The 12,984-nt window shown below is 36.3% G+C and overlaps 1 protein-coding gene across 1 annotated transcript in view; it reads right to left on the bottom strand.

The window, feature by feature from the left end:
* Window positions 1-12,984, bottom strand: part of GRID2 (glutamate ionotropic receptor delta type subunit 2) — a 1,540,711-nt gene that overhangs the window by 323,519 nt on the left and 1,204,208 nt on the right. The window contains exon 10 of the mRNA XM_033214833.1: window positions 8,485-8,682. Within this exon, the coding sequence (XP_033070724.1) occupies window positions 8,485-8,682 (198 nt within the window). The remainder of the gene's footprint in view (window positions 1-8,484; window positions 8,683-12,984) is intronic.

The following is a 12,984-nucleotide window of genomic DNA, read 5'->3' as shown; positions in this document are numbered from 1 at the left end:
TTAACTTAAAAACAAACAAAAACTCTACCAAAACCAATGACCCTTCCAACTATTATCTCTTTCTCTCTTCTGCTCTCCATCTAAAATTTCTGAAAAAATAATACATATGCATGTCATTTTTCACATTTTCACATCCAAGTTTTTCCATCATCTTTTGCAGTCTGGCTTTTTCTCCCACTATGCTACCAAAAGAGTTCTGGCTTGGGTAACCAAGAACTCCCAAATGGCCAATCTAGTGAACATTTGGCAGTTCTTATCATCAACATCTCAAATAGTTCTGACATTGCTAGTCATAGCTTATTTTTTGAAACTTTCTTATTTTTTTCATAACTTCCTCTTCTTTTGTCAATTCTTAAGTGACAGCTTTCTTTGAGTTTCATCCTAAGATTAGCCCAGTGATCCTCTTACTCCATGTGTTCTTTTTGGCAATCTGATATACTTTCATGATTTCAACTACCACCCACAGGTTGCTCACTCCCAAATGTATACTTCCTATTGCACTTTCACAGTGAGTTTCAGAGTGCTACATAGCCAACTCACCCTATTCTAAACTGTCCTCCTCCTCTAAATCTTTTTCAGCAATCTCCATCCCAATTAGTTATACAACCATCCTTTTATGTATTTGTACTATGAACCGATGAATTATTCCGGACTTCTCCCTTCTCCTCACTTTGTTCAATAAATTGTTTATCCTACCTCCGTTTTATCTCTGATTTCCTAGCTTTCATTTTATTCATAACATTAGTATGGTAGGATAGATTCTCGTCACTATTTGCTTGGAGTGCTGCAAAATTCTCATAGATTTTGGCCTGCTTTCCATGCTATTTCTAACCTTTCTACCTTTACTTCTACTCGTGTCTGTCACTAGATGTCCTTCACTTTCTGCCAATCCCTCTTTACCTAATTACTCCTTGTTATTTTGTCATCAGACTATATTTCTCCTCCTTCAGGAAATTTACCTTTACTCTACCTTCCTTGTTGCTTTCTTAGTGTTTCTCTATCATTGCACATAGTGCATTGTATTATAATGTCTAGTTTAAACTCTGTGTTTCTCGTTAAGACAAGATCTCTTCAAGGGCAAGAACCATGTTTTATTTATCTTTGTATCTCCAGTGCCTAGCACAGAGCATAGCACATAGAGGCCATCAACAAAATGTTTTCATGATCAATGTCTATGTGTTATTCGCACTTGCATCCCTCCACAGCACTTTGACCATGGCATGTGATTAACGCATGCTAAGTGGTATATATTTTGAAATATGTATAGGCAGGGCGCAGTGGCTCATGCCAGTAATTCCAGCACTTTAGAAGGCTAAGGTGGGCAGATCACCTGAGGCCAGGAGTTCAAGACCATCCTGGCCAACATGGCAAAACTCCATCTCTACTAAAAATACAAAAATTAGCCAGGTGGGATGGCAGGTGCCTGTAATCACAGCTACCTGGGAGGCTGAGGCATGAGAATCGCTTGAATCCAGGAGGCGTAAGTTGCAGTGAGCTGAGATTGTGCCACTGCATTCTAGCTTGGACAACAGAGAGGGACTCCATCTCTAAATAAATAAAATAAATAATATAATAAAATATTTATAAAGCTTCCAGGTAAATATATTCTATTGTTAGTGCATTGATGAATTAAAATATCCATCATAGAAATTTATTTACCTAGTAAAACTAAAGAATTGCCAAACTTTGTGTCAACCATGAAAAATGAGGAAAGGTGTATAGCCCCATGCAGCTGATTTATTCTGTTTAGTCTTGGGAGCATTTTATTCCTCAGAAAATGAGGTTATTGGCATTGTAATTGCCAAATGGTATCTTATTACACTCCAATATTATATGTCTACTTTCAAAAACATTCTTTACTCTCATCAAACCACGTGGGTGGGCGCAGTGACAAAAAAGCCTAGTGTTATACTAGTATTTTAGAAATTGAGAGATATAACTCTCAATGGTGCTATATTTTAACATGGAAACATCACTATAAATAGTTACGTGCTAAGTATAAGTACTTTATCCTAATTTTACAGATTTATAATTTAGTCCACTTATCCTTCCTTTTTTTCCCTTTTCCTGGGTTCTGGCTTTATTCTATTATTAGATCTATTTTCCTTGGGGAGTAAAATTATTGTCACATAACTTAACATTTGATAATCAGTTAGCATGAAGAGACTTAATTTCCAGGTGGTGGAAATGCCCAGGTAAAATTAGGCTGAAAGAACAGATTATTTTCCATCCCAAACTACCAGTCGTGTTCTTTATATAAAATAAATCTTCCATTGTAATAACCATCAAGCTTTTTTCTTCATATAACCCCCAAAGGAATTTTTTAAGTATATACCTCTCTACATTTATAATTAACATATTAATTTTGCAATCATTTAGACAATTGTAAAGGGTGCAATTTACAGACAGTACTGATCGTTACCTGTTTTCTCTTAAACCTATACATACCACTTTCTACTCCGCTATATACTGTGAGTCTTATAGGGATGGAAATCTGCAAACCAGATTTCCCAGGCTCCTTTGCTATCTGGCTTCTCCATAATTTCCACCAGAGGGAAACCACTGAAGATATCAGAGAAAAAGAAAGAGAAGAGCCTTCTGCTTTAAATGATTATTTCAGTGGCTGCAGCAGCAGTAGCAGTAGGTGATTCTAGATCCCAGCAGCTAGGGCACAGGCAGCAACTTTTCAGGAATTCCAAGTCTGATCAAGGGACATATGTCTGGCAGATAAAATCAACTGCCACGTCAGTAGCACTTGCTATCTTGTATTTTACTATTTTCTTTTTGCTTTTCCAATGTCCTACTCTGTTCAACCTTTGCTCTTTGATTCCTTCTAGCACCTTTGTGATCAATCCACCATATTAAATTTTCCTTTTCAAAATTCTAGGAATGGTTTTCATTTTCCTGAGTGGGCGTCGGTACTGACTTATGTATATTGTATTGTAAATATTGATAAAATAAAATTGTCAAGTCACTTTTAAAAATATATCTGCTAGATTCTGAATATCATAGTGATTTGACCTCATGCTTTAATAGGTAGAATATTTGTATCATTTGATTTTATGCTTGAACTATATTTATATTCTGCCCCACCCTCACAAAACTGTAATTCAAATACAATAGAAATGTATGTTTGAAATCTTTTCCTGATCACTAAAGTATTTTTGCATCAAAAATTTGCATGCAGATTAAAATTACAATCTTTATTAAATAACTAGTGACTATAAAGTTTTAGGTATAAAACATTTTTTTCTGAATTGAGTCATGATTGGATTAGTATACAATCTATGGATTCAGTGTCTATAAAAATGAAATTTTATTACCAATGCAGCTTACAATGTTATGGATAGAGCCTTTAAAAAATAATTTAGATATCCATGGGTCAATACTAACTATGGTTTAGATGAGGTACAGTTTGGCATTAAGATTTAATTTCTGTATTTTTTTACTTTATATAAATCTTTTTTAAACAAATTAATATATGAAAATGAAGTTTTTAGTTTCTATTCAAAATGTCACTCAACTCCTTGAAATTTTTCTGTGCCAAATATACTGGCTTGCCCCTTGGAAAGTCTGGTACCCCTAAATACTCCACTTTAAAAGCTGCTGACTTGAAAGCCAGCGAAAGAAGAAACTGTATCATCAAACACCCAACTGTATCTAACTCAGAGTTATCTTTGTTTTTAATTTTTTTTGGTACTTCTATCCTAAAATTGATACACTTTTTATTTCTTATATAAAGTTCTCTGTGGGCCTCTCTTCCCTTCTAAACTAGGAGAAAGTAATTTCTCAGTTACATTAACTCACCCTTAAATATTTCTCCTGTACTAAGCAGAAGATACCTCTCATTTATCTGTTCAACATCTTTTGGCCAGATTTGTGTTTTCATAAATTTTAAGAACACATTAGTTGTAGAAAATTATAAAAGTAGTGAGGCAGAGAAGGACTTGAGGAGACTTTACTATATTATTAGTTTTTAAATAGACTCCCTATGTGCATCATATCAATCATTCGCTCTCTCTCTCTCTCTGACTGCATTTTCCTCTCTTAAAAGTATGTATGTACTGGACCACTGACTTCTGGTTTTAATGAGAAAACTCTCCAACATGAGATATAATCACTGTGGAATAATTGTATGAATTTAGAGCTCACTTTCCATCATTTCTTCTTTGACTCTTCTTTAATGTGATGGTTTGTGCATAATCATTATGACATATACAACTGCACTATGTGAAACAATCTTTTAAGTTTGGTAGCCCCTTAGAAAGGCACACATGAGTTAATCCTATTAAATTTAAAATTCTTATTGTCTTGTACAGACATTCATTGGCAATATTTATTTAATATATACTTAGATTCACAAAAGTATCTATATTATCAGAAGGTATAATAACAATAATAAGCTTGCTTTTCTGGAACTCCATAGTAATATTTTTATGCCATTTCAACAGTGCAATTTTGCTTTATAGGGGTAAATATACCTCATAAAGTTTGAATACAATGAATTTTCTTGGAAAGTTAAATTATTTTATGGTATTTTATTAAAGTATCATTTATGTAATTGAATTAACATTTGTAATTGTTAAAAATTAGAACTTATATCTCTACTGGTAACAGTCAGAATACAGTGAAGGGAACATTATATACCTTTAACTTGATAGTCATTTTCTAACATTGCCTGCTCTTTCCTTCTTGAAATGTTATTTTTTGTTGGCATTCACGACAATCCATTTTCTCAATTTTCTTTTAATCTCTCTATCTACTCCAAGTCTTTTTTGTAGGCTTCTTCTCCTCCACCTGCTTAATAGTTTTCCTAAAGACTAGTCAGAGTGACTAAATATCCACTTGAACAAAATAAAAACCTAGTTCCAGTGAACAGTTTTATAATTTTTCTGTCTAAAAATCATGTGTCAACTTCTTTAAGCCTCAATTTTGTTTGCAAAAGGACTCCTGCTAAACTACAAATTATCATACAATGACATGCTCTTACATGTAAATAATACAGTGAAACTGTTTATGTAAAACATTTTATTTCTTGTGTATGATTGTTATACAATAAACTTATATTTTCAAAACACAGTATTTGGAAGTGATCTTACCATTAACATACTTGGACTCCTCATTTTATAGGTGAAAAAGCAAGTCTCCAAAATTAAACTAACTAGTGCAAGCACATAAAACAAATTAAAAACAGTATCAACATACTAATTTGAATGCTTTTTATGTTTAATTTGCATCTAGCAAGTGTAGTTTATTAGCATAATAACTCATTAAGGATTTTAACCACTATCTATATAGAATAAATTTGTATAATGCCTTTTCTTTACACTAATTTTAACATAATTGCTAATCTGGGTTTAGATCAGGAAAGAGTCCTTAGAAATATAAAGGTAGAACACTGAATTTGTGAGTTTTAAAAGAATAGAAGATGAAGTGGCATGGTTTTAATAAGAAGGATGAGGACTGATGATTGCCCATTTTCTATTAAAAATAATGATATTAATGCTTTGGCAATAAAATTCTATATGTAACTTATGTATTAAATAGACCAAATTCATTAGGATTTTATAGAATATAGAAATAGCTTTATTATTTTCCCTACCACTGCCTTAAGAAACCTTTTATTTCTACTCTTCTCCATTCCTTGCAAACAATTTAGGTTAGATCCTTTAGCCTTCTGAGTACTTTAAAGCATTTGAGAAATTATTCCAATTCTAGCAATGATGTACTAGCTTTTATTGGACTAGTCCTATAAGAATAAAAATTGAAAATTCAGGATCAAATTGAAAAAAAATATATAGAAAGGACTGGAGAGCAACCCAAAGCAGGCAGAAACTGCAGGGTATCCTCGAAAATAATACCTGCACTGGGTGGAGCCCTCCTTTATAAGGCTTAGTCATAGAGGACCCACTTCAGTTCAGCTGGGATGGGGTGGACAGGGCTCAAGCAGAAAGTCAGCCTTATTAACTAACTTATCAGAGGATGGAGTTTGAATTAGCTAGGGTTCCCAGAAATTGAAAAGCAAAACACAAGAAGGAGGATGCCACAGAGGAGTGAGCCCCAAAATCTGTGTATAAGCTTTCTAAAATCCTTAGCTGACCCCTAAACTGCATATATATGGGAGAGATCCTAGGAAAATTAGCAAACAGTCATGGCTAGAAGGCTAAACGTGCTAAAGAGGGGATTACAATTGTTGCCTATGACAGGGAAGATATAGATTGAATTTTGAGTTCCTCTAAGTCAGAAGGGCTTGAGGAAAACCACAGACTTTCCCCAGAAACTCCACAAGGCTGTACCTTAGAAATGTGTGGATTATGAAAACCAAGGGATTTGCTCTAGGATCTAAGATTACATCAAACAGACTTAACAATGTTTAAAGCTAAATCTCCACGAATTCAAGAGGAACAGATAGTTATTTAACTATCCACTGAAACAAAAATCAGTCCTTTTCAGAATATACAATTTCAGAGATATAATCACAAGTCTTAACAACGTATCAACCACAGAGTCCAATATATAATCAAATGTAACCAGAAATGTGAAGAACCAGGAAAATGCAATGTATTCTGAGATGATAAGATGTTGAAATTTTAGCAAACAAGGACTTTAAAGAGCCGTTATAAATGTGATCATGAACTTTTAAGATAGTCAAAACTGATAAAAAGATAGGAAATCCCAGCAGAAAAACAAAATTTCTTTCAAAAAAATTGAAATTCCGGAAATAAAAAAATAAGCAATCTAGAATGAAAAAGCTACTGAATGGACTTAACAAAAATTTGAAGATGGCAGAATATCAGTAAACTTGAAGGCAGATCAAGACAAATTGTCAAATCTGAAGGTCAGGGAGTAAAAATATCTTAATAAAACAAGCAAGGCCTCTGTGACTTAGGAGACATTATGTGATCTAACTTGAATATTCCCCGAGCCTCAAATCAAGAAGAGAAAGGAAAAAAGGTAAAAAAAAAAGTGAAGAAATAATCCCCTATATTTACTAAATTTAACCTATCCCAGAAATTTAGTGAACTCCCAGCACAATAAATGCAAAGAAAATCATATCTAGAACATCATAGTTAAATTTCTAAACACCAAAAAGTGAAGAGAAAATTGTAAAACGGCCACCAACACATACAAAAATATACTATATATAAAGAATCAGGATACAGATAATATGGCTAATCTCTCATCAGAAAAAATACAGGGCAAAAGTGATAGAATCACAACTTTAAAATGATGAACATTAAAAAACCCTGTGAATTCAGTTTGATGTTCAGTAAGAATATCATTTCAAAATGAGGGTTAAAAAAGACATTTCAAGGTAAACAAAAGTTGAGAGTATATGCTACCTATGTAGCACTGCACTTCAAGACACTCTAAAGAAAGTTCTTCAGGTTGAAGATACATTATACCAAATTGGAGCTCAAATATATGTAAGGAATCAAGAGCCCCAGACATGGTAGGTAAGTGATTGTATCCCAGTAACTGTCTTCTTTTTCTTTTTGTACCTTTAAAAGACAATAACTATTTAAATAAAAAAACTATGGTATTTGGTATGAGGTTAATAAAATATAAATATGTGACCACAATAGCAAAAATGATAGGGTGAGTGCAAATAAAATTATATTGCTGAAAGTTTATTACTTTTTATATGAAGTAGTACAATATTAACTTTAGATAGAATGTGGTAAGTTAAGAATGCATATTATGACCTTTAGACTAACCACGAACCAAAATACAAAGGGAGAAAACTAAAAAGCCAGTAAGAACGATAAAATCAAGTACTGAAATACATTTCATTAACCCCAAGAAAAACAGGAAAAGAAGCAACAGAGAAAAAAATAGTATACATATAAACCAAATAGTAAGTTATAAACCTAAACCCAACTATTCAATAATTTATGAGGAAAACTTAATAATTATAAATGTCTATGGGCCTAATAACAGAGCCTCAAAAACCTGAAGCAGATTCTGACAGGACTGAAGAAAGACACAGAGGTTTTAAACACCTTTCTGAAAATTGAAAGAACAAAGAAAAATACATACGTATGTATAGACCTATCTTGATTAGATTCCAAAATGAAATGATTAGTTTCTAAGTGGTGCATGTTTTTTTCCAATAACACCACGTTTTAAAAGAAAACAATAGTACAAATTGCGTGTGTATGTTACAGTGTGATCTCATCATGTATCATACACAGTTTTAGGGGTATAAGTTGAGCAAAGAAAAGGCCTTCCTCTAAACCCTCTTCTACCACAGGATATACTTTGACATTTGGTTTATTTTGTCATCTACTTTTCTTTCCACAAAGTTCATAAAATAGTATTGAGTGAGACTTTTGTATTCAACTCCACCACCTAATACTTAACCAACCTAAACACATCGCACTTATTTTATATGAAATCAGCTTCAAGGTGTTACTGTTGAACCTTTAGGTACAAGACAAATAATTGAACCTTTAGGTATGAGACAAATTAATTAATTCTTACCTTAAAGACAAGTTCTCCTACCAAGCCATTCCATGTCCCATCTTCTTGTGGACTTCCATATTTGTGATCCGGTGCTACATAAATTTCATAGTTAAAACCCAGGTAGTTAGATAAGGCATCCAAAACATCAATGGAGAAGCCCTGGTATTTCTTCGGCTTACCCAAGACATTTTCAGAGACCATCACAAAAGGTTCTTCCTACATGGAAATAAGAGAAATTTCTGATGTCAATCTATAGTGCTCCCTAAAAGCAAAGATTAATTCCTTAAAGAGTTTTGATTAAATCTAAAAACTGCTTTATATTTTGAAACAACGCAACTCAGGAATATAACATGCGTTATTAATGCATATTATTTAACAATGCTTAATCATTCAATCTCTTATCATCTCCCTTTTAATTATTACCATATCAAAAATTAGATAAAAGTAATTTAGAAACTTAGGGTCCATGAGTTTATTTTCCTTGCCTTCTGAGGACCCATCTGAGATTCCTCAATAACAAAACATTCAACAAACTATAAATTTACCATACCTAGTCTCAGGAATTTATTGTTTGTAAACCACGTAAATTACATCCAATAAAATTTTAACAGATATAATCTACATAAAACTACCTGAAAAGATAAAATTCTAAGAACACATAATTTAGCTGAAACTAATAATCTCACATTTACTGGGAGTTATTCACTAACTAATTTGTGACTTTGATATAAACACACATTTCATTGCAAAAATAGCTTCTTTATGACTGATGAGAAATTCACTTACCTTTTCAATAAACTGTCTAATTTAGTAAATTCAGCAAATTGGTTTCTGCTTCCACCTCTTTTATCTTTTCCCATTTTTGTCTTCTTAAAGCTAACAAATAGGCCCCTTTCACTTTTGAGAACACCTGGTGTTAAGAAAGCTCAATTGATTTGAAACATACTGGCAGACTACAGAAAATTAGATAATCTATTCCTTAATTTCCTACACTTGTTCAGAAATCTTTCAGCAACAGTAATATTTACAGATAACCATTCATAGTGGATGTTGTCCATCCAGCCCTCTGGGCAGGCTAAAATCTCTCCTTGTATGTAAGCCAGAATACCCAAAGGGATTTTTTTTTTTTTTTGAATCATTTTTCCTGAGACTCACAAAACAGCCTTCATAATGCTTTCATTTTGACTTTTATTCAAAGACACTATAAGCAGCTTATAAAATCACTGCACCTGTTATAGGAATATTGTCAACCATAACACACAGTTTTCTCCCTAAAAATTACCATGCGATAAATTTTGTAATTATTCAGGGTCAAAGAACTTTGTCTCAGTAGTGCCTTTTTCAAAATGATAAAAAACAATGCAATGAATTATTGAGGTACTTCTTTTCATTTTGGATATTCAGAAAATCAGTACTAAGTTTGATGTTCATCTATAACTACGTTGATATTGTGGTATTTGTAACATTTCTTTAATCTTAGTTATCTAAAGTACTTACAATTTCTAATTTTGAAAACATATTTTAGTTTCACTGTTTATATGTTATCTTAGAGCACAATGAACCAGTCAATGGACAGTTAGTAGAGTAGGTTACTGCTAGTTGTCCTCCAGAGGAGTTCTCTTCTCTAATTGTTTGTATTTTACCACTATGGAAAATAAAGAAAATCTGTAGTCCTACTTCAGGCACAGTGGCTTGCTTCATGGACATGTGACTAATGCTGGCCAATGTGATGTAAGCAGGGTGGTTTGTGCAACATTTCTTCTTGTTCTTTCTGCTACCTGAAAACTAGAAAGCACACACAACGCCTGGTGTTCTGGTAACCGAGACTCCACACAGCACACAGAGGAGATAAGTTTATGTCCCTGACACCTAAAATGTCCCACAACACTTGGAACTCGCCACAGCTCAAGATTTTAAAAAAGAAATGTCCCAGCACTTTGAGAGGCTGAGGTTGATACACCACGAAGGAGATCCAAACAATCCTGGCTAACATGGTGAAATCCCATCGCCCCTTTAAATAAAAAAAAAAAAAAAAATTGCTAGGCCTGCTGGCAGGCACCTGTAGTCCCAGCTATTTGGGAGGCTGCGGCAAGAGTGAACCCATGAGGCAGAGCTTGCAGTGAGCCGAGATCATGCCACTGGAGTGCGACAGTGAGACCATCGGAGAGGAAGGGGGAGAAAAAGAAGGGAAAGAAAGAAAATGCAGGGAGGGAGGGAAAAGCAGGGAAGCAGGCATCCAGGGAAAGACAGGGAGGCAGGGGAGGGAGAGAAAGGCAGGAGGCAGGAAAAGGAAAGAGGGGAGGAAGGAGGGGAGGAGGGAGGGGATGAGGGGAGGGAGGAGGGGAAGAGAGGAGGGGGAGGGGAAGAGGGGAGGGAGGAGGAGAAGAGGAGGAGAGGGGAAGGGGGAGGGGAAAAGGGGAAGGGAGGGGAAGGGACGGGAAGGGGAAAGAGGGGGGAAGAGGGGAAGAAAGCGGGGAGGGAGGGAAGCGGGGAGGGAGGGAAAGGGGGGTGGAGGGAAAGAAGGGGGGGAAAGAAGGGAGAGAAAGAACAGAAGAATATTTCCAACTTTTTCATTCCCCATTGTAGTTATACTTGATGTTAATGAATAGTTTACATTAGATCAGTATATTAGAAGTTTTCAGAATGAATCAAATTTCTGCTAATGTGTCCAGAATTAGTGGGTTCTTGGTCTTACTGACTCCAAGAATTAAGCCACGGACCCCTGCAGTGAATGTTACAGTTCCTAAAAATGACAGACCAGAATTCATTCCCTCAGATGTAGCTGCAGTTTCTTCCTTCTGGCGGCTTCCTGGTCTTGCCTCCCTTGCAGACCTTCCCGATCAGTGTCAGAGCGCATACACGCAGGACACCCAAATTGCAAATGAACAGGACTTCAGCGCCGGGGAACGTGACCCAACGAATTACCCTCACCTCCTTCAGGCAGCCTGATTTTATTCCCTCATCTGGCCCCATCTACATCCTGCTGATTGGTCCATTTTACATAAAGCTGATTGGTCCATTTTACAGAGAGCTCATTGGTCCATTTTGACAGAGTGCTGATTGGTCCATTTACAAACACTGTGCTAGACACGGAGCGCTGATTGGTGCGTTTACCATCCCTTACCTAGACATAGAAGTTCTCCAAGTGCGCGCTAAGATTCAGGAGCCCAGCTGATTTCACCCAGTGGATGCTGCACTGGGACCTCGGATGGAGCTGCCTGCCAGTCCTGTGTGGTGCACCCACACTCATCAGTACCTGGGCAGTAGTTGGCACCAAGCGCCGCAAAGCAGGGGGCGGTGCTCGTTGGCAAGGCTCTGGCGGCGCGGGAGCCCTCCGCAGAACGGGTTCGGGCATGGCGGGTTGCAGGTCCCCAGCCCTGCCCCACGGGGAGGCAGCTGAGGCCCGGTGAGAACTCAAGCACAGCACTGTAGGGCCAGCACTGATGAGGGACCCGGCGTACCCACCGCAGCTGCTGCCCCAGGTGCTAAGCCCCTCACTGCCCTGGACTGCTGGAACTTGTGCTGGCCTGTGAGTGTGGCACACAGCACAGGTTCCCACCGGCGCCTATTGCGCCTATTCCTCCACACCTCTCCGCAAGGAGAGAGAAGCGACTCCAGCATCAGTCAGCCGAGAGAGTGGCTCCCACCGTGCTGTGGCAGGCTGGAGGGCTTCTCAAGCACTGCCAGAGTGGATGCAGAGGCCGAGGAGGCGCTGAGAGTGAGGGCTGGTAGCACATTGTCACCTCTTAATAATACTGACTTGTGTAAATGACATACTACAAGTGAAAAGTGAAGAAGTAATACTTTAATATTATTGGTAAAATGCAACATATTTTGATATTTCAAATATTCATATATTTAACGTGCATAATCAAACTTAGACAATTGGCAGAATTTGCTACATCTCATTTGGTGGGTTGGACAACATATAGAGCTGGCTAATGACTATGCCTTGCACAAATACACTAAAGTTGGTCCTGAGGTGATTAGAATCAGAATGGATTAAGGGAATTCCAAAGCAAAGATCAAATTCACAGACCATGTAAATGAGATCATAAAGTTCTATAATTAAAAGACTTTAATGCTTGTATTGTGATATATGATGGCAACAGAAAACAAGTACTGATTTCCTTATGTGGAACTCATTCATTTATATATTTTGAACATCAATCAGCAAACTAATTGTAAGAGGATTCATGGAAGATATTATTTGGCTCTTCTATCAATAATTGGAAGTCATATGCATTATCAATTTTTCAGGACCTTCAAAACTGAAAAAATCAACTATGTTTATCAGTAATTTAATCATCAGGAAGTTGAATAACACTCTTTGATGTGATACTTAAATAATTATGAACTTGGCCGGGCGCGGTGGCTCAAGCCTGTAATCCCAGCACTTTGGGAGGCCGAGACCGGCGGATCACGAGGTCAGGAGATCAAGACCATCCTGGCTAACACGGTGAAACCCCATCTCTACTAAAAATACAAAAACTAGCCGGGCGAGGTGGCGGGCGCCTG

The sequence above is a fragment of the Trachypithecus francoisi genome, unplaced genomic scaffold (assembly GCF_009764315.1).
Source record: "Trachypithecus francoisi isolate TF-2019V2 unplaced genomic scaffold, Tfra_2.0 Lachesis_group1, whole genome shotgun sequence".
Classification (NCBI taxonomy): Eukaryota; Metazoa; Chordata; class Mammalia; order Primates; family Cercopithecidae; genus Trachypithecus; species Trachypithecus francoisi.
The sequence above is the reverse complement of the archived record's forward strand: the minus strand, read 5'-3'. Positions and strand labels throughout refer to the sequence as shown.